This window comes from Hermetia illucens, chromosome 3 (genome assembly GCF_905115235.1).
Source record: "Hermetia illucens chromosome 3, iHerIll2.2.curated.20191125, whole genome shotgun sequence".
In the NCBI taxonomy this organism is placed as follows: domain Eukaryota; kingdom Metazoa; phylum Arthropoda; class Insecta; order Diptera; family Stratiomyidae; genus Hermetia; species Hermetia illucens.
Window position 1 is genome coordinate 44,847,387 of NC_051851.1, and position 23,130 is coordinate 44,870,516.

General features: G+C 38.3%; 2 protein-coding genes across 3 annotated transcripts in view; both read right to left on the reverse strand.

Annotated features, from left to right (window-relative positions):
- LOC119651848 (serine protease snake-like) overlaps positions 1–4,141 on the reverse strand; it is a 29,869-nt gene extending 25,728 nt beyond the window's left edge. The window contains exon 1 of one of the 2 annotated variants that reach the window (XM_038055649.1): positions 3,789–4,141. In XM_038055649.1, the coding sequence (XP_037911577.1) occupies positions 3,789–4,056 (268 nt within the window). In that variant the 5' untranslated portion in view covers positions 4,057–4,141. The remainder of the gene's footprint in view (positions 1–3,788) is intronic. The other variant, XM_038055647.1, reaches the window with a different exon arrangement.
- Positions 4,142–12,151: 8,010 nt separating this feature from the next.
- LOC119651847 (serine protease snake-like) lies at positions 12,152–20,299 on the reverse strand. The gene is made up of 6 exons (XM_038055646.1): positions 19,944–20,299; positions 17,012–17,115; positions 16,850–16,959; positions 16,621–16,788; positions 12,494–12,749; positions 12,152–12,440 (listed from the first exon to the last, which is right to left on the reverse strand). Exons 1-6 carry the CDS (start codon positions 20,212–20,214, stop codon positions 12,264–12,266), a joined length of 1,086 nt encoding a protein of 361 aa, XP_037911574.1. The 5' UTR covers positions 20,215–20,299; the 3' UTR covers positions 12,152–12,263.
- Between the last annotated feature and the right edge of the window lie 2,831 nt (positions 20,300–23,130).

Genomic DNA, 23,130 nt, shown 5'->3' on the forward strand with positions numbered 1-23,130 from the left:
TGTCAAATACCATGAAGAAAAGAAAAGAAAATAACGTTCGAAGTGTGGCGAGTATATCAAAACCGCTTCGTGTCTCTGTCGGTGTTCATCAAGATAGCATAGCCAGGGTAAAACTGTACATGGGTATGAGTGAATTCGGTACTCCGACGTAAGTAATAAGACTGACTAGGCAGACCCTGACTAAGGCCAGATAAAAGGAACAGGATCACTCTCGATACCATTCACAATCAACAATGGTCCAAGACAAGGGGATGCCCTATTATGCGTTCTCTTCAACCTGGCCCTGGAGAAAAAGATTGGCGATGCCGAGGTAAATGCGAAAGGCACCATCCTTTTCAAGTCCACCCAACTGTTGACCTATGCTAACAATATTGACATTATGGGAAGAACAGCCCGAGATGTACAGTCTACCTTCATCCAGATCGACAAGGCGGCGCGAGATCTCGGGCTGCACATTAATAAAAGCAAGACGAAGTACATGGTGGCAACGTCAGCACCAAAAACCAAAGAATGAACAACATCGAATCGCACTGGTCAAACGAAAAAATAAGCATAGGAGACTACAACTTTGAGACCTTTGAACATTTCTCCTATCTAGGTGTTGTGAAAATTACAACCCATAACAGCTATGACGATGGAATTCGTACACGGTTGTTGGCAGCCAACAGAGCCTATTTCAGCTTACAAAAACTGTTTCGCTCACCATAGGATCAAAGCTCTTACTGTACAAGACTATGATCTTGCTAGTCCTTATGTATTCCTGGGAGACCTGGGTTTTTAGTCAAAAGAAACTCTTGGCCGCGTTCGAGACAAGAATCCTCCGAAGAATTTTTGGCCCGCTACATGAGGATGGACGATTCCGTAGCCTACATAACGACAAAGTCTATGAGCGATACCACGACCGACAGATTGTAGATAAAATCCGGCTCAACAGGCTGCGGTGGGCAGATCACTTGAATCGTATGGATGAGGACGATCCAGCGGGGAGGGGCTATAAGAGTAGAAAAAGAAGACGAGGTAGACCCTGCCTGAGATAGAGCGATGGCGTAGGTTAGGTCGCCAGACAATTTTGAGGGATATCGAATTGGACCTCGGCGCAAAACCGGTTGTTGCGACGTTGATGATGATGATCTTCGGAACCAAAGAGTGAAGAGCAGACTCACAGGGCTTTCCAAGTTGGTGAGCACGTTGGTTTTCATTTAGTGGGTGCGACCCTAGCGCCTTCTCGCGCTCAACTAGCTCTGTAGACTTTTAAACGAAAATGATGATAAGCTGATTTGCCTGAAGTTTTTTTGGATCATCTTCCCTCGCTTAGGTATGAAGACTACCTTCACCTTCTGCCAAGAGGAAGGCACGTAGCCCAGAGCAAGACACCTTCAAAAAATATTTCTTAGAAGTTACTCTAAGTGCTCTACACCCTCGTTTAGCAAGTCTGAGTAGGTGCCATCCATGCCAGGTGCTTTGAGGTAATCAAATGCTAGTATAGCAACTCTCGCCTTTTCATTGGTAACAACCACTCTCGCAGTGTCCCAATTACCCTTGCAACACCTTTGTGTTGAAAGGTTTGTAGAAATCGCCAATTTTCTTCCTCGCACTGCTGAGAACTGTCCTCCCGGGTGGTGTATTCCAAGAGAGTCTATATAGACTCAACTCTGCAGTTTGTGAAAGTATCATTCGGTTTTCTAAGGTAGTCCAACTTGGCCGACTCATCCTTATTAAGGACTCTGCACAGCCTGGAAGTCTCTCTTTCACCTTCCAGTTCCTCACAGTATGCTCCAAAGGAGGCTCATTTCGAACGATTAACGAGCCTCTTCTATTCACGTTGTGAATTCCAGAAGTTTAATTAGTTTTCATCCTTATTGCTTTTGCAAGCACAATTTAGAAGTCGTCTGGTTGATTTCTTGAGTCTTTGCAGTTCTTGATTCAGTCTTTGTAGTTCTCGATTCCTTCATGGAACCGGGATGGTCTCGGGAAATAAGACAAGCCTCTTCAAAGCACTCTAAAAGTTTACGATTCAGAGCTTCCAATTGATTTCCTATCGCCAAAGGAGTCCTTAGCCGCGTAGGGGGCTCCATTTTGTCACGAAGAAGTTCATTGGACTTTGTCCGCCTTTGTATTACAGACTGTTCGCTTGCAATAGTCGGACTAAATTCTAAGTAATCATGATCTGACAGTGAGACTTTATCTAGCACTTGCCAGTTTCAACATTAGAAACTTTGAAGCGGGAATAGTTAGGTCAATTACATAACTTCCTCTTGGCTCCAGGGGCGCACTCTACGTTCGCGGTCATCAGATCAGCTCAGCGGCTTCTCTTCTCTAGGATTGCATTTGCTACTGCACCAACAAATATTCTGAAGTTCGCATCACAACTTATTAAGAGTTCAAAGCCACTTGGTTCTGCACACACTACCAGATCCCTTAGTTCTTGCGTCCGCGAAGGATGCAAAGAATCATAGGGCAGCAAAAACGAATCATAGGGCAATTAAGCAGAGGCAACTATGACGTTTCTCCTCTTACCATTCACCTTGTAGTTTAAGGCTTCCCCGTCACGACAAGGTGGTGTCCGAGGTGGAGTTTTGTCATATTAACAAAGATTTTAACCATGCAAAGAGCACCGTTAAATATCTTTTTAGCCCATCTAAGCACAACTCCATGGCCAAAAAAGTCTACTGCATGTAAGAATTGAGTGTACTAATCATTTCCGCATTTTCGCAACCATAGGGAACGATAAGGTGATTTATAATTCAAATATACCAAACTCTTCAATACTACTTTAGTGTGAATCATCGGTATAGTGTCTAGAAAAACAGTTAAAGCATTAATCTCACTGCAAACGCTTTATTATTCAAAATGGTTTTACACGTTCACACCAGTTACTACAGAACGATATTTTTTTAACAGTCGCTCCTAGCTTACATGCCCAGCCTCAACACCCACCTTAACTCTTATCACTTGTTAGAAGAAACGAATAGGTTGTTGATGCATCATGACCCATGTAGGGGTCTGTAGGAACCATATATGTACATATACATAATGCGTAAGTAGAAACGAAGAGCATTTCTTAAACCAGCTTTTATTCTAAGAATAAAATGAAGTGTCCATGAAACTAAGTCAGGCGATACATGTACATACTCCTATGTGAAATCAATAGAACAGCTTCTCTTTTTATGAATATCTATTGAAGTTTAATCGAATCCAGAATAGATCGCCCATCTCCCAAGATGACAATATTCTAATGAACAAACCGGAAACCCCAAAAAGGCTGCTGCTTTCAAAGATCTTAAAAGGAAGGAGTGTGAGTGAGTCTGAATAGAAAATATGTGATAGGCTGAAGTGTCCTTAATGACAGTGAAAGCAACGATTATAACTTTGGAAAATATCTCACTATCTTATCAATCGTGATTTCATTAAAGATTGAACTAGTCTTCGGAATAAATTGCATGCGGAAGGTAGCCGGGTAAACAAATAAAGATACAGTCAGTCCTGAATTTAAACCTTAAACCAAAGTCGTTCACCATAGCAATGTACATAAATATATCTTTGCTAATGAAATATACGTCACACCATGTTATCTTATTTTTTTCGTAAATGAGCCCAACTTGTTTGTCGCGTTTGTTTATTGACCTGGTAACTGGTAGTATCTCTAGTCATGTTCAATGCGTAATAAAAGATTTCGTCTGTAACAATCAACGGTCTTACTTGCGGTTATAAATATACTATCATACATATATTGAATGTAAAATTCTATGTTATTCATTAGTAATTAGAAAGTGAATTTACAACCTTACCCAAATGGCTAGTTCGAATGCAGCACACTATCGCTTCTGTGCCATTGAAAGAACAAATTTTGGAAGCGGATACATTCAATTTAACTCTGGGACAATTAGATGCTTTAGTGCAAACACCCGTGAGATTCACCTCATTTTTACATTCCGATCCTAAGTGTAAATCTGCTTCTTGATCATAAGTGAATTGTCCACTAATCGTCAACAATTGGGTCGTGAATAAAATTGTATATAAAACAGCACTCAAAGATAATAAGCAAAGGTTCTTCATTTTGGAAGAATTATCAGAGATCCATATGTGCACACTTCACTTACTAAGGAAGAACTAAAACAGTAACTCTGATGTTACTGCAACGAATCTAACTTGGTCCAGGTTCTTGATGTTACTCTTGTGGCGAAATTGTTGAATTTTTAGGTCGTACACGAATATTTTGCATAATTATTCTTTCATGAATTCTTTAGAAGATTAAATGTAAAACCTTTCATATAGGTATATAAACATATATATATGTATGTACGTATATGCGGGTATAAACCCCGTCAGTTCTGTTAATTGAATATGGCGGTGAAATCCATAAGTAAGCCGAGCAGCTTCTTATGAGGTATAGTAAAGTACGTTCGTAAACAATTCAACGGTCAAGCAAGTTTATATTGTTTATTGTAAATTTAATGAATATGGAAGTATTATTATATCAAATCTTCTAGTGGTAGTATAGACTACATCTCGATTATAAGCTAGGCAGAATTATTATTTTCCTCAGGAGTAAGGAGTATTTGATAACTTCCCTATTTAGGATTAATAATTTTATAAAGTTAAAAGTCGCAAAGATAAAAAGAATAAATAAAACATCACCTATAAGTCTCAGGTTTCTGCTATTGAGATGATGTCAATGACATATAGATCACTTTGCTAATTAAATCGAGGGGAGACATCACTAAACACTTAGAAAATTATTAATTTTTCATATGGCTTTTAAAATACACATCCAAACAAATAAATAAATTGTACAAGGATTAAATATTATAGAATAACGATTAGGGAGACATTAAATTTTACAATGATCATCTAGAGTCTTGTGGCTTGGGGCCTATGGAGGATCTCTGGCCCCAAGGTTGCTTGATCCTTCTACATACCTCCCGTTATCCCCATTATAACTCTCCGATGATTTATTTCATATCTTATTTATAATTCTTGCCGTCTTGTTCAGAATGCACTGAAATAAATAAATAGACAAGATTTCTCTGCCCTCGCAAAAATGTCTACTCATTTCATAATCTATTACTTCCCCCAGCCCAAAACGCGCGAAAACAAAACTCAATATATTTAAAATGTGTGAAGACAAGATTTAATTATTTTAATAATATAATAAATAAAACCATTTTAACACACCATTATAAAAAACAAAAACGAAAATAAATATTAATACACTATTATTAAAACATCTAAATATTAAAATATTTTGAACAAAAATCCTGGGAAACAAGAACTTTAAAATGATTTGGGTAAATGAGCAATCACTTTAATTATTTCTTCTTGTAAGGCCTTTTACATGTTCTGATATGAATGGGGCCATCAATCATGAACATTCCCATCGAGCTCTTCCATATATTTTTTTCTAAGAAACCACTAAAATACGAATTTTTTACATTGAAATGTATACATTTGCCTGGGTAGCGAATATTAGCACCTTAGTGATCTGATATTGGAGATTCGTTATATAATATTATGCACTAAAACGTAGTAAAGTTTCTGCAGATCGACTACTTCCACTCGTGCGAGATCATGGGAAGCTGAGACGTTTCCCAGAGAGTGGAAGAAGCGGACGACAATTAAGATTTTAAAGAAAGTCATCCGTCTTGAGTGTGACAATTGGAGACTTATCTGCTTGCTCCCTGCTGTTATAAAGGTAATAATTAAAATAAACTTGAAAAGCGTCAAGGAAGAGTTCGAAAGTTTGATCGATAGAGAACAGGCTGAAGTTTTCCTCACCTTATGTATCCTATTATGCTTTCTTTGTGGTCAAAGGGTAGTATAGGTCCCGGGGCGAAACGTGGATTGGTACCCACGATGGAGCATAAAACCTGTGAAATGCCTGCTGAACCAACACCAGCAGCTCTACTACCAAACCCTATCTCCACCTCCACGTGGTGACCGCTGGAAGCTCTTTTTTAACGAAAAGCTGCAGACGGAGAAGGATGAAGACGAGTCTCCCGAGCCTAAAAACGGAACAAATTGTACCAATTGGTCCTCCAGGTTGGGGGTTGGGTAGGGCTGACAATCCTATACGAAAAACAACATGTTACGAAGCCACAACAGGAGCCTCGGACTGGACGGATTATACAACGACGAACCCGGCAACGACAATGGAATAATGATTTGCGCATTTTCTCATGGAACGTGCGCTCCCTGTACAGAGATAAAGCTGATAAGCAGCTAGCCGATACCCTGTCCCAATATAGGGCTGATATAACAGCGTTACAGGAGATGCGCTGGACAGGGACCGGTTTCCTGGAGAAGAGCCACTACACCATATATTACAGTGGCCATCCAGTAAACCATGTGCTCGGAGTAGGTTTCTTAGTCAGCTAAAAAATGAAACCTGCTGTTATACAAACGATAAGGGACTGCGGATTATTCAATTACCAGGATCACACGAAATGGTTGTTGGAAGTACCTGGTTTGCGCGGAAAGCGGTTCACAAACATACATGGGCCTCTCCAGACGGGACCACTTTCAACCAAATTGACCACGTGTTAATCGAACGCCGCCACCTCTCAGCCTTGATGAATGTCAGAACATATAGGGGGCCAACATAGACTCGGATCACTATCTCGTTGGCATAGTGCTCCGAGCTCGAATAACAATACCACCTAGAATCTCCTCCCTCCGCGACACCTATAAGAGGGAAATGGATGCCGCAATAGTCGCAGTCAACAGAGATCCTGGAGATGAAGCACAAACAAATGATCTTCACAACCACCTGAAGAACGTCGTCATTGATACGGCCACAAACATACTTGACCCCAGCCGCAAAAGGAGTCGGAATGGCTGGTTTGACGATGAATTTGAACTAGCGACGGAACGGAAGAATGCCGCATAGCGAGTAATGTTGCATTCTCAAAGAACGCGGGCATGCGCAGAGACTTATCACGAACTCCGCCGAGCGGAGAAGCGACTTCACAGACGGAAAAATGAATCCTGGGAGAACCAACAAGTCTGTGAACTAGAAAAGAACAGGGAGCAACCGCTCCAGGCGCGAAAGTTTTACCAACAAGTCAGCAGGATGACGCCTTATACACCTCGATGCTCATCCTGCCGAGACAAAGAGGGAAATCTGATTTCCGACAGAATGGGCATATTAGAGCAATGGGTTGAGTACTTTGATGAGATACTGAACAACCAGAACATCGGCGAGTTGGAGGTTGTCGGGACCTCCTTATACCGCCACTACCAAGTTTAGGAGAAACAGTCCGTGCAATTCATCCACTTAGAAATTATAAGTCGCCAGGAGCCGATGGAATTACAGCCGAATTAGTTAAATATGGAGGCGATCCCAACGAAACTAATAAGAGTGACTAGGCTGACTCTGACCAATGTACGAGGCCAGATAAAAGCAGGAGGATCACTCTCAAGACCATTCGACATCAACAACTGTCTACGACAAGGCGATGCGCTATCATGCGTCCTCTTTAACCTGGCCCTCGAGAAAGTGATCCGTGATGCTGATGTAAATGCAAGAGGTACGATCCTCTTTAAGTCCACCCAACGACTGGCCTATGCTGACGATATCGACATCATGGGAAGAACCACCCGAGACGTACAAACTGCCTTCATCCAGATCGAGCAGGCGGCACTCACTGCGAGAGATCAATGAAGGCAGGACAGAATATATGGTGACAACGTCAGCACCGAAGACGAACGAACCAACAACATCAAACCGCACTGGTTAAACAGGAAGAAGAATAAGGATAGGAGAATACAACTTCGAGACCGTTGACAATTTCTCCTATCTAGGGTCGAAAATCACAACCGATAACAGCTACGACGATGAAATCCGCGCATGGTTGTTGTCAGCCAACAGAGCTATTTTAGCTTAAAAAACTGTTCCGAATTCCTCATGTATTCCTCGGAAACTTGGGTTCTTAGCAAGAAAAATTGCGAACTCTTGGCCGCGTTCAAGAGAAGAATCCTCCGAAGAATTTTTGGTCCCCTACATGACGATGGCCGATTCCGTAGCCTACACAATGACGAAATCTATGAGCGATACAATGACCGTCCGGTTGTGGATAAAATCCGGCTCAATAGGTTACGGTGGGCAGGTCACTTAATCCGTATGGATGAGGATGATCCCACCCGGAAAGTCTATAAGGGCAATATCTATAGAAGAAAAAGAAGACGAGGCAGACCCTGCCTAAGATGGAGCGATGGCGTAGGTCAGGACGCCAGACAGCTTTTAGGGATATCGAATTGGTGGACCTCGGCGCAAAACCGGGATATCTGGAGTTCCTTATTAAGGCAGGCCTAGACCTAATGCCGGTTGTTGCGCCGTTGATGATGATGATGATGATCATGCTTTCTTTTATCCGATTGTATGCTTTATATTTAATTTTTAAAGAACCTTTAACTCTCCTGTACCTTTCTTGTTTATTTCACCAGAGGCTAACTTCTAACTTTAATACAGTTTATGTGTCCGTGGTAATTGTTAATATTTTGAATTTGTATTGACTTTAGTGTAAACTTTTGCATTTTGACTTATATTATCGGTACTTACCTGGTGTTTTAAATGAGTTACTCCTTCTCTATATGTATCAAAAAGGGAACGTGTTTTTTTCAATTTGGCCATGGGGGAAAAGCCAATGAAAGTTCTCCGTTAAGATTTTTCGATGCAGGTCTAAGGTTAATGAGTGGATTCTTGTAAAGATAATAGTTAAAATAAACCTATATATCATCAAGGAAGATTTCGAAAGCTTGATCGATAGAGAACAGGCTGAGTTCCCGCTATCAACACCCTGTGGATTATTTTGAAACAGTGCACAGAGTTTAGTGACATTCTTCATGCTGTCTTCTCCGGAGAACGTCAAGGACTTCAATGAATTATGATATCTTTCCTCAAACCCCTCGAGACACTGACCACATCTGTTTACTCTATCATCGAGTCATGTACTTTAGCCAACTGGCTCTGGATTTGGAAAGAGAGATTAAACTCGCTTATGAACGTATCATTAAAATGTGTTTAGTGTTCAAAATTTTAAGGCGTTTTTCTACAACTCTCGTTTTCAAGGTTCGTGCACCGAAACTTTTGAAATTTTGAACGAGGTAACGCAAGAGACCTTTTTTTTATAAATTCGTTGCGATTTTTTATTTTGAAATAATAAATCTTTCAATTTTTTTTCACAAAAATCTCAGTTTTCACTTCAAGAGTTGAGTTTGATTTCAGACGATCCAGCACCGAGTTATGAAGGGCATCGCAATTCTATTGTCTTGGACTTATAAAATGAAGAAACGATTTTTTTTTAATTATACAGAAAAGTCGATTCTAACTCCATAAAGCAACTCACCAGCAGTTGATGCATATCAAAAAGCATCCTTTTACTTCATTCTATGACGAATTCTCCGATTTTTGAGTAGCAGTCTGGGTTTAGATTTTCGTCTTCTTAATGACGGTCACAGAGATTCAATTGTCTATAACTCAAAACATCAATTTTTTGACAATATTTTTTACAAGCTTGATGGAAATTTTTCTTTTTTAAATCAACTTTGTGATCCTTTCGCCCCTTAACGAAGGCGCACAGACTTATGTTTCGCTAAGGGGTAAATGACAACCATATATTTGAAGTAGAAGGTCCCAACTGGAAATAATTTAAACGAAATAACTCGGTTATAAGCGGAAGACGTACAAACTGCCTTCATTCAGATCGAGCAGGCGGCGCGAGATCTTGGGCGCAGATCAATGAAGGTAAGACAAAATATATGGTGGCAACATCAGCACCGAAGATGAATCAACCAACAACATCAAACCGCACTAGTCAAACAGGAAGAATAAAGATAGGAGAATACAACTTTGAGACCGTTGACAATTTCTCTTACCTAGGGTCGAAAATCACAACCGATAACAGCCACGACGATGAAATCCGCGCACGGTTGTTGTCAGCCAACAGAGCCTATTTCAGCTTACAAAGACTGTTCCGCTCGAAACGTCTCACCATAGGGTCAAAGCTCTTACTGTACAAGACTATGATCTTGCCAGTCCTCATGTACGAGTATTCCTCGGAAACTTGGGTTCTTAGCAAGAAAAATTGCGAACTCTTGGCCGCGTTCGAGAGAAGAATCCTCCGAAGAATTTTTGGCCCCCTACATGAGGATGGACGATTCCGTAGCCTACACAATGACGAAATCTATGAGCGATACCATGACCGTCCGGTTGTGGATAAAATCCGGCTCAATAGGTTACGGTGGGCGGGTCACTTAATCTGTATGGATGAGGATGATCCCACCCGGAAAGTCTATAAGGGCAATATCTATGGTAGAAAAAGAAGACGAGGCAGACCCTGCCTAAGATGGAGCGATGGCATAGGTCAGGACGCCAGACAGCTTTTAGGGATATCGAATTGGTGGGCCTCGGCGCAAAACCGGGATGTCTGGAGTTCCTAGACCGGATACCGGTTGTTGCGCCGTTGATGATGATAAGCGGAAAGGTGGTTGTACTCCATATTAAAGATTTTTAGACTAATCACAATTTCATTAGGAATAAATATTTGGAAATGGAAACACGAGAAGTCGCCGGGTACCAAATCGAACGCTACCGGGCCTAACAATAAACGGGCCATAGCTCATAGTGATTAGTAATAATCAAGATTAAAAAATTAAGGATACCAAATTTGGCAAAGGCATAATGTTACAGTCTTTGAGAAATGTGTCATCTATAGGAAAACAAAGTCTATGGTATATGCCTTATATACATAATATAGCATTCATCAAATTTTGGGTAATTTGTATATCAAAGTCACTTAGATGGAATAATGACAAAACTTTGAATTTGAAATAAAATTCAGAAAGAAGTGATTGATACCGAAGTGAAACAAATCGGGAAACCGGAAGCTAGACGCTTCAGGAATTAAAGGTTTTGTGTATTTCTTTTCTAAAGATATTTGAGTGTGCATTTGTCCCATTAGTTCATAGCACATAATATATGCATATATGTAAAAATATTCACTTTCAAGTGATACTGACAGACAAAGCCTTGAATTTGCACAGAAACGACAGGCATGACCTATTATAACTTTGTTAGTAATAGTGTTATTTTCACCAAATTAGGTAGGATCATGCTCTATTTCGTAGCCTACATTTTGTTATTCAAGGATGAAGTTTTCCTGCCAACTACTAAAAACTAGAGTGATGTACTGTTATTAAATTTATTTGAACAGATATTGGTATGGAAGGTACTTCGGAGCCTAGGCATCATATAGTGGCAGACTCTTGATTTTATTCAAATTGTTCGGTTGGGTAGTTTCTGAGAATGGGTCCGTTAAAGAAATTATCACTTTCAGATCACTCGGACTTCCCACCTTTACAACAAATGTCAAAACTAAGACCGGCTTTAAAAAGTACTAACCGAGACCTTTCAATATATGACTATATTATTTGAAAAAAAAATTACACCCGCCTTTTGTCTGTATGGGTACGCCCCCCCCCCCCCCCCCCCCCTTAAGATCAATGTAGAATTATGTAACTCACTGTATGCGTGAACGTTCACAGTTCCCACCTTTCTACGGAATTTGGTGTCAATCGTTAAAACCGTCCCCGAAAAAAAATTCTGGTGACGAACAGATAGACAGACAGGCAGTAAACCGATTTTAATAAGGTTTTGTTTTACACAAAATCTTAAAAATGATGAGAAGGCTATAAGCCATGGGCAACATTGTGGGATACCTGCTTAGTTACAAAAGGATGGTAGATATTTGATGCAAAAAAATGGTCAAATAAAGTGATTTCGGATGAACGGCGCAATAGATCTTTGTAAAGTTAAAGTTTAGCTCATGTTGTTTAACTGACTGACCTCCATATTGTTATCGAGTGGTATATTTTGGTGAGTACTGAAATGGTTAACGTTTCGCGATTTCAGATCTAATCTCTTTATATAAGTGAAAATCAATCAAAGTCAATAGTTGAACATCGAAGTCGATGGTAAACGACCAAAAGGCAGACCTAAGCAACGGTGGCTTGATACGCTGGACGGGGATTTGAAAGCCTCGAGATTGCACCCAGATCAGGCATTCGATAGAGCCAAATGGCGCAGCCGATCACGACGAGCCGACCCCGCTTGTGAACGGGACAAAGGCTGAAGAAAAAGAAGAAGAAGAAGAAGAATCAAAGTCAATAGTTTTTATTTGACTATTTCTCTGCTTCAAACAACGAAACTGAATGAAATAATTGGCATAATAAAATAAATATCTGTCATATTCTATATCTATCATAGTTTAGAAAAAATCGGGCCAAACAATGCGCTCTATCCATTCCAAATATGAATGTATTCTGGTGTATACTCCGGGTACTGGTCCTAAACATCCTTCGCCAAAAGAGGTTATTCCAACCAAGTAGTTCTTCCTATACCATGTAGCGTCTCCTTTGAGTTGAAGTGGTCCTCCAGAATCACCCTTGGGGAAACATTACAGTCAAAATTTATATTTAAGGATTTAGATTGTTTTACCTGACATGTGTCCCGTTTATTTTCGCGATCTTTTGCACACATTTGACTGTCAATGATCCCATTCTTTAGTTCTTCACTTTGTCTAGTAGCGAAGGCTACTTGACATTGATTTTGAGAAACGTAGTTCAAGGTTCCAACGAATAGTTCATTTGCCTGTGGACCTCCAAAGCTGGTTGTACCAAAGCCCATTCCTAACAAATCCGTTCCAATTATTTCCTTTATTGGCCAAAGACAAATTGGTTTCAAATCATCTAAACTGAAAGAAATAATGTAAGTTAGATACTGGTTTATGAAAAGATAAATATGTTTATATTTTTTTGTTGAATAAATGTTTTTTTTCTAGTTGAGCGGGTTTATTGGAATATATTTCAGGAGGTTCAGTAAGTAACGGAAGGTCAGGGCTTAAATCTTACCGGATACCGGTTGACTCAGTGGTAAATGACCACCTGAGTCAAGTCAGCTCCACATTGTTTGCCAATGTATCGGCAATAAAGTGGTCTAGTAAGCTTCAACTCAAGTGCCAGGGTACTAAAATATCAGCAAAAACAACAAATGAAAAAGAAACCCCCCGAATGTTAAAACATACAAGAAGGTTCAATAATACTATACATGTGGCGTGTATAATGAAATTCATAGATACTTTTGCGATAGAAAGATAGTCTTACTTACTGGTGAAAATCATTCCGAAGTTGACATTGAATTAACAAATTAGTAGCCCAAGTTAGAACAGTTTTTCAAGGTTCAATGTATAACGAAACCTTATTAAAATCGATTCACTGTCTGTCTGTCTGTCACACGGACTTTCCTTCAAACCGGCTATGCCAATTCTAAAGAAATTTGGTGGACATGAACATTAAAGGAGACTCTCCATACATTCGAAGGGAGGATGTAAACAAAAATTTTTTACCGAATGCCTTATATATGAAGAAACTACTGCTCCCCAGCTCTTCTGAAGGTTTTGTGTGAAACAAAACATTATAAAAATCGATTCAATGACTGTCTGTCTGTCTGTCTTTCTGTTTGTAAATATGTCCGTTTGCCAGACAAGAAACGGCTGGAGCTATCTTCACGAAATTTGGTGGGACTATGTGGTCTATGAACCTGCTTTACTAAGGGGGCTGTCCATATATGCGAAAGGAAGGAACAAAAGTCTTTTTCACAGAATATGGTCAGGTGGAGTATCAAATGAAACGACTCAATTAGTACTTTTCGAAAATGATCTTATATTTTATATTGGCTGAAACGCAAGGGAGTAAGGACTTAAGATGTGTACCCCAAAGTGAAACGGGTTTCTCATCCAACCGAAAACTCTGAAAAGAATGAATAATGTATATATATGAAATTTAGGCCACAAAATACATTCCATTACAATATCTTTTCAAATAAAGTCAATTACAGCATATTACTATATTTTAGAAATTTATACGAAGACCCCCTTAAGTTAATTCAAGAAGTAAGGTGTATAATTCCATATACCGGAAGCTGAATGCTTCGGGTGGAAAGGTTTGATGCTTATCTTATATAAGCTAAAACTTTAAAGTTTTCCTCCATTTATTTTTTAAACTTGAAGATATATGTACATACGCACATATTCAAGATATAAATATTATGTTTATTTTAAACAAACAAATGTTGTTTATTGCTGCTAACTTATGCATACATACCAAATGGGCTAAAGCATAGATGGCGCTACTACTCCATATGATTTTTAGTTAACCCTAACGCTCAAAAGATGCGTGCAGGATAGAGCATTTTGAGTAAAGCAACTTTTGATAGTTTGAAGAAAATGGATAAAAAGAAATTTCGTGTGTTAATAAAGCATTGGCTTTTGACGAAAAAAGATGCTGTTGAAACCAAAGCTTGGCTTGATAAAAGTTATTCAGACTTTGTACCAGCAAAACCAGACGTTGAGATGCAGTTTGTTAAGTTTAAACGAGGCGAAATAAGCACCGAGGGCGATGAAGCAGTGAAAGTCCCAAAGAGACCCTACCAACGAGAACATCAAACAAGTCGGGAGACCGGAAGCTAGACGCTTCAGTTATGAAAGGTTTTGTGTATTTTTTTATAAAGAGATTTGAGTGTGCATTTGTAACTCACTATATGCGTGAGCGTTCACAGTTCCCACCTTTTTACCAAATTTGGTGCTAATCGCTACAACCGTCTCCGAGAAAAATGCGTGTGACGGACAGACAGACAGATAGACAGTAAACCGACCTTAATAAGGTTTTGTGTTTACACAAAATCTTAGAAAGATCCCAAAATAGTTTAAGATGACCGCAAAGTGAAGTTGCTAGAGATATCTGAGGCTCTAAAGATATCAAAGGATGTTGAATATATCTTGCATAAATGTTTGGGTATGCAAAAGCTCTGTCCAAAGTAAAAGTGTTTCAAACTCTCCACCATTAAAAAACCTGATTTTATGCGACGATATGTAACAATGGAAGCCGTGGATATCCAGGCGAAGCCTTTTTATAGTTCCCACCTTGAATTTGATACCTTTAAGTTTTCTTACATATTAACAATGAGTAAAATGTTCAAGTCCCCATTTTTGTTCCCGCCAATATATGTATGGGGCATGCAAGCAATAAATCCTTATCAAATTTTTCTCACAGTTGCTATATTAATTCCTTAGAATTGTTTGTTCAGATGCCTCGACAATGCGATCACGTAGTAAGAATGTTATTATTCGTCTCGACAACGCACCGTCGCGAGATTCAATTACTTACATTGCTGAGCAAGCAATTACGATCTTTGGAGACACTAAGCAATTAAGGGGGTCATCCCGTGTGTCGGATCCGCGGAATCGATTTTTTTTTGGCATCAATTGTATCTAGATATAGTGTAGAATATATAGGCAAAGTGATTTTTTGATATTCGGGGTCATTTATTATTATTATTTATTATTATTTATATATTTATTTATTTATTATTTATGTCGATCGCCGTAATACAGCGCATGTTTATCGGTCCAAATGACGTTCAAATGACTTAGCTAAAATCACAAGAATTGAAGCCAAGGCTCTACTTGTGTTTCTTCAAGAAACCTAAGGTTTATGGAGTAGATATAGCAGAATAATGGTCAGTTAAGGTTTTATGGCTAAAAATCGCATTCTACTTTTTAAATGCGTTTTTCTCGAAACTGCATGTTGAAAATCGACTGCCACCATAGCCCAAAATCTATCTAACGAAATTTGAAATTTGAAATTTTCACCACTTATTCAGAACATATTTCTACGGTCCGCAAACTAGGATAATTGCGATCCATTCTGTGGTTTTTTTTTATTCATTAAAGAAGCCTTAAAAAAACACCAAAATTCACAAAGAAAAGTTTAACGCGGCACCAAAAATTTAGCTTTTAATATTTTTTAATAATCCTAGTTTGCGGACTGTAGTTAAGTCTTGACGTTAAAATTCCGTTTACTTTTTTCTTTAAGATGATCGCAGCGCCCTCTAGCGTGGCAGCAGGAAAAAAGCTCTTTTTTAGAGATGGGTGTATAAATTGCTCTGTATTTCAATAACCAACGGGCTGGAAAAATTACTATGCACGGTTAAGGTATTAATAAATCTATGGTGAAAAATTCGCATTTGTATCTTTATCCAGTTCTTCACAAAAATTTAAAAAAAAAAAAACAAAAAAACGGCCTTCACACTGGATGACCCCCTAATAACTAGTTAGTTCTAAGTTCCCTTTTGTTCACTTCGCTTCTTGTGATTAATTAATTTATTCCTTCGTCGACTACGAGGAGTTTCACTTTTTATATTTTTTAATATAATAATAACCACGTTGACGCAACAATCCCATTGGGTCAGCGCCTTGAAGTGTGTTGGAGGACTTCATTCAAAACCGTAACAGTGCACTATATTTGATTCAGGTACTTATTCACAGCTGAGTCTACTGGTATCCGGCATCCAGCGACGATACAAATCCCTATGCTACCAGCGAGAGTAACTTTTCGCTGCGAGAGCCTAGCGCACTAATTACTGAATCATTCAGACACCGTATGTACATACATATATAGCAAGACAAATTTTCGCCGGTAAAGAAAATTTCTCCGTTAATTATTTCTTAATCATATTTATATGTACTCGTATATGTCCATTAAAATCAAATTAAATTATATACATACTCTATAGTAGGTTTGATTCGGAAAAGAGCTATATCGTGGTATGTCGATGGAGCTTTGTATTCTGGGTGTACAATAATCGACTCAATAGCAAAATCGACCGGAGGTCTTCCCGTTGGATCTTCCTTCACCAAATTTACTACTCCCGCTCTTACGATATCCGGTGCAACCCTGAAAAAATATTGTAAATTTTTGGCCTAAGGTATGAGTATATGTGCTATGTGTGTTATACCCTCTGGAGGTTGAGCAATGAGCAGCGGTTAAAACAAAATTGTCCGATATTAAACTTGCACCACATTTCCAGCTAACGCCGTCAATATCGTTACTCCATCCGATAGCAGCCTAATAAGGATAATGCAATAAAATTTAGATACCTGAATTGAATTACTATTACCATGTGAGGATATTGCCGTGGCTGGGCTCGGATTCCACCAATAAAGTGGTGTTTTTCAGGTATTAGACCAAGCTTCCCATTAAATATTTGAAAGTTATGACACACTGGAAATAAATATATTCGATAAATATAATTTTAATATTTTTAAGTGGGATCTAGGTTGAAAATGAACTGTTTTTCATATTGCGCTTCCCTTTATATCTACGGAAAATTATACTCCAATATCCTTACTTCTAAAAACTGCTTCGAGGAGAACTCAATTCTTGAATGGCAATATGTGGCAAAAAGTGTAAGATTCATGTCCGAGTAAATAAACAGATTTTACTTTCCTTTTTGTCAATAATTTTTGTTTATTTTCCTGAATACGTATTTCGCCAGCTATTTGCTGCCTTCTTCAGCGGAATAATCCCAAAAATATCCTTAATCTTAATCTAATTATCTTAATGACTTGGCCCTAATTAATGAATTATATATCCCCTTTGTGGTATCAGCGAATACAGATATAAGTGCGCATTACCCATATGTGTATTCAACCGGTGCTCCTGAGGCCCTTTCCAAGAAATTCTCATAAGGATAAAATTTGTTATTCTTTCCACTTTATGTTCATGTTCTACAATATGCCGGGCAACTGCAGAAGTAATATGTGTTTTTCTGAATCTTTTTATTAGCTCAGATTCTTTTAAATGTTCTTTGAACCGTGTGTTGAATAGCCATTTGATTTGCCCTACGTATGTACAGAGGCAATCTTCGCAAGACATCTTGTAGCTGCCGTTTTTTTCCTCTTCCTTCTTCGGGTCTTTTTCATTGCCTAATTGTGTTTTGAGCGTGTAAATCCTACTTGATCCTACTGCTTCGATGCCTTCTTTGGCCAAGATTCGTCGTACAATTTCCGTTGAGTATGTTATTCTGGCTCATTGTGTGCCCATCTTCATCCTCCTTTATTCGAACAAAGTTGTTAGGAGATTTCGTTCTTTCGTACCTTGCATCTTCCTAATTAAGCTCTGGATCAGAGTTGGCCGAAATCCATTTTTTGTAACTCTATCCAAAATGTATGACTTTTCTTTTTCAAATCTTCCTTTAGAAGAAGCCAACAAGTGGCTGCCGAAGTACGTATTCGGGAAAATAAACAAAAATTATCGACAAAAAGGAATGTCCGAACATTTAATATTAATTTTTCATCTTTCCAATAATACTGGGCTTCAGTTTCATTATGATCACACGTAATGTTGTGCAAGTAATAAGCGGTTAGTTCCTCCATTTCTTGAGCCAACATTCGACAGGTGGTCATTCTAAACAGGCCCAATTTTCGCAAACGACGGACACGTTTTCATTTTCTATATTGTCTTCACTATGGCTGGTGTGCTCTTTGGATGGTACTCTGAGATCGATGGTACAAACTTCTCGAATTTTGTTAAAATAATTTAACTAATTCCAAAAGTTGAGGTAACGTAAACTTATTCATAATTAAATGCCAAAGCTTACTGAATAAAAATAAATACAAATTTCAGATATCTGGCAACCATGTAAAGTCAGTGGACTGTCAAAATCCTATCGTCGCTATTGGGAAGCACTGTGTAAGGTATGATCCTACCAAGTTTGTGGAAATCGCACTATTACTAACAAAGTTATAATAAGACAAAGTGGTCACTTCACTGCCAATTCTAAGACTTTGAATGTGAATATTCTGACATAATATATTCAAATACATTACGTACTAGAAATCTCCACACACCAAATTTTGTTTGAAGAATTGGATAAAGATACAAATACCAATTTTTCACCACATATTTATTAATATCTTGAGATACGTAATAATTTTCCCAGCCCGATATCATTGTTTGTTATTCAACTACAGAGCAGAGAGGTGTTTTTCTGCTGTGCGCGCTAGAGGCGCTGTACTCATCTTAAAGAAAAAAAAAATAAACGGCATTTTAACGAACTTAACCACAGTCCGCAAACTAGAATTATTAGAAAATTTTGAAAGGAAAATTTTTGGTGCCTTGTTAAACTTTTTTTTTGTAAATTTTGGTTTTTTACGGTTTCTTTAATGCATAGAAAATAGCCCAATGAATTACAATTATCCTAGTTTGCAAACCGGAGAAATATATTCTGAATAAATCCTGAAAATTTCAAAGAATTTCGTTGGATAGCTTTTGGGCTATGGTGGCAGCAGATTTTCAAAATACAGTTTCGAGAAAAACGCATTTAAAAGTTAGAATGTGACTAATAACCATAAAATGTTAAGTGACCATTAATATGCTGTGCATAGTCAATAAACCTTCGGTTTCTTCAAAAACCACATATAAAACCTTGGCTTCAATTTTTGATCTTTTAGCGAAGTCATTCGAACGTCGTTGGGACCGATAAATTCGTACTTCATTACGGCGGTCGGCATAAACCTAACATGCGAACTGTTTAACACTGTAATTTCAGAACAACTCCGAATATCGAAAAATCATTTTATTCAAATATTCTACACTATATCTAGATACAATTGATTCCAAAAAACAGCCCACAAACAAAATATCTTTTATGAATGACATTCATACAATCTCCATACAGTCTGCTCCCGAGCTATTTGGTTGACCCGATTTCCGGTCGAAAATGCACTTTAATAGTATAATTTACATCAAACTTACAAAGCTTAGGGTTTATCGCTATTGTTTTGGAGGTTTCTTAGCTAATTCTGCTATGATTCACTCTCAGTGTTGGAGTGGTTTACATTTCCATATTCTATATTTTTCTATTAAATTTCTGAATTAAATCTAGAAACTGTGTCTTGGGGGCAAAGGGTTTGGGCCTCATGGTCGTTACTTTCGAACGGATGTCAAAATGCTTTGCTACAAAGAGCTAAACAAGGCCCTTCACATTAGCCCTATCATATAGTGAATTGATGTCCATTAAATTTTGTTTAACACATTTAAAAACTTACCCAGTTGGCTAGTCCGAACGCAGCATACTATTGCTTCTATACCGTCAAATGAACAAATCTTAGTAGAAGATATTTCTAATTTAATTTTAGAACAATGGGATGCTTTTGTGCAAACACCAGTTAAATTTTTCTCAGTTTTACAATCCGACCCTACGCGTAAATCTAAGTCTTCTTCATAAATGAGCTGCGCACAGGTTATCCGAAAATAAGTAGCCAACAATAAAGTTGTGTATAAAATAGCACTGATTAGTACTGAACGAAAATGTTTCATGATTGCAAAGATGATTACTAATATCTATTCACTTCACTAATTTAAAATGAACTGGAGTAATACGTCTCTCAGCTAATGGAACTTGAAACATCTTGGTCCCCATTCTTGGTGTTATTTTTCTAGCTTCAGAGATATTCGGGGATTTTTTTAGAAACAATGACGCATAAATATGTACGGAAATTTGCATGTATTAATGAATGTTTATGATTCTGCTATAGTAGCTAGTAGCCGACAGTGATAAAGTCATATCATATATTGAGCAGTCCGAAGATCAACGGACTAATTTCAAGATGTTATTACGTACTTGGAATATGCACATTTCCAATAAAAAATCGCTAAACATTGTAGCTGTTATTATGACTGATTCTTTGTGACTTAAGTCATGACGCATTTTTTTACGGGAAGATACCTACTTGACTGGCAAGCTAGGGATGAATAACTTTATTGATGATCATTGACAATCTATTCATAACCTTGATTTAAACCTATCATTCGTAATGCTCAAATTTATTTAGTATGTATGTTAAGCATCTCGGTTCATGCCGGTGAAATATATTTTTTTTTTCAATACGGTGTATTAATTACTCCCTTTCCTAGGTGATAATTTCCAGAAGTCAATTTTTAAGGTTTTGTGTAAAACAAAAACTTACTAAAATCGATTTACTGTCTGTCTGTGCGTGACGCATACAGTGAGTTATATCCTTTTACATCCGATTTAAGCGGGGAGGGGGGTCCATACATGCAAAAGGAGGGTGTACATTTTTTTTCATCAAATATAGTCGTGTGGAGTATCAAATGAAAGGTCGGCTAGTACTTTCCGAAGCCGATCTTAGTTTAGACCTCGGCGCAAAACCGGGATGTCTGGAGTTCCTTATAAGCCAGGTCTAGACCGGATACCGGTTGTTGCGCCGTTGATGATGATGATCTTAGTTTTTACATTTGTTGGAAAGGTGGCGAGTGATCATTTCTTTAACGGACCCATTCTCAGAAACTACACAATCGAAAAATCGGAAAAAATCAAGAGTCTGCCACTATATGGTGCCTAGGCTCCAAAATACCCTAATACCTTCCACATCGATGTCTGTTCAAATAAAGTTCATTACAATATATTGCTGTAATTTTCAGTAATTGACTATAAAACCTCCCTTAAGTTCATCCTTGAATCACGAAAAATGGCAATGTAGACTGTAACATAGAGCATGATCCTACCAACTTTGGCAATCGTACTACTGTTAACAAAGGAAATCGCACTACTGTTAACAAAGTTATAATAGGTCACATTTGTCGCTTCTGTGAAAACTCAAAACTTTGAATGTCAGTGTCACCCGAAAGTGGATATTCTCACATAATATATGCATATATTACGTGCAAGATACTAATGGGACATATGTCGACGCAAATGTTTTTATAAAAGAAATGCATGCTTTTGCATGTATGGGGAACCACGCCCCCCCTCCCCCCTTCCTCAAACTCAACACCAACTCAAAATGGCGCCTCTCGCTACATGTAAAGAGATTCACAGACCACTAGTTTCCATCCAATTTTATGACAATAGCCTCAGCCGTTTCCGAATAAATCGCGTGTGCTAAATAGACAGGCAGACGGACAGACAGACATGGAATCAATTCGATTCGATTGATTTGTGTGGAACAAAACCTTAGAAAGCGCTCCCCCAATTGGGACCAAGGGCAAAAGGGCTGGGGGAGGTAACCTCTTCATATATGTGACTTTATTATTTCCCTGGAGTATCAATTATTCTCGTTGATTAAGATATCAGTATCTTATTTTCATGGTTTATGATGCAGTAAATTCGCGTGAAATGATAACGTTGCAGTATTGCGCGTGATACCGTCATTTGGTAAACCTGGGAAGAATTTAGGAGGGGTTTCCCGATGAACTTCAAAAAATTGAGCAGATATCGGAATGGAATATATTTTGAGGGCTAGATTTCATAAGAGCGCATAGCCTGAATTTTTTCAGACTTTTGAGTTCAGTAGTTTCCGATAATGAGTCGGGTCTCACTTTTAATGTACACATTTTCAGCACTTACTCGCGTATTATGCAATTTGCGTCAAAACTAAAATTTGCTTGTGAAAGTATTAATTGACCTTTATTTAAGTGCCCCAAATGAGCACATTAGCTGGCAAAATGTTACATACCCCTTTGCATGTATGGGGAGCTCCCATTTAAACTCCACCCAAATTTATGTCACTTTGTGCATGCGTAGGATTTCATTGTCCCCATATGTCCATGAAATTTCGTTTGAATCTATGTAACCGGTTTCAAGAGAAGTGCGTGTGACAGACAGGCAGACAATGAATACACAAAACTTTAAAAAGGAGTCTTTTCAAATTGAGCAGTTTATTTGATGCACTATAATATTCACTTATACACTATCAAAGCTTTTGAAATTGTTAATTACTTTAATGTTTGATATGATATCCACCCTTTAGCCACCTTCGCATAGGATTAACAAATTTTTCTATTGTTTCTGACTTGACGTTGTTCTACTCTTCTTGCAAAGCCTAGCCTTTTCTAGGGTTTGGGTGTTGGGCATCTTGTGTTTACTCAGGTTGTTTTGAACCAATGACCATAGATTCTCTATGACATTTAAGTCTGGCAACTGTAACGATGGTTCCATTGCTTGGGGGCAGTTTTATATCAACCAATGACTTATGTTTAGGTTCATTATCTTGATAAAACCGAAGGTTGGAGACCACACTCAGCTTCGCAGTATTTTGTTTCAAATTATCTTTGGGAGTAGCGATTGTTTTTGTCCATGTTCTCATCGATGAATACGAGATTTTCAGTACCTGATACTGCTATGCAATCCCAAATTATGAGATGATCACCACCATGTTTCAGTGTAGGACGAACTTTTTTTCAAATTGAGCTGTTCATGGGCCTTCGCTATAC

Bases quoted from the DNA above. Each gene is read 5' to 3' on its own strand.
- LOC119651847 (XM_038055646.1), bottom strand. From the start codon at position 20,214: ATGAAACATTTTCGTTCAGTACTAATCAGTGCTATTTTATACACAACT. The intron at 16,789-16,849 runs GTATAACACACA...ATATTTTTTCAG, and splicing joins CATTGCTCAACCTCCAGAGG to GGTTGCACCGGATATCGTAA. The intron at 12,441-12,493 runs GTAAAACAATCT...TGTTTCCCCAAG, and splicing joins ATAAACGGGACACATGTCAG to GGTGATTCTGGAGGACCACT.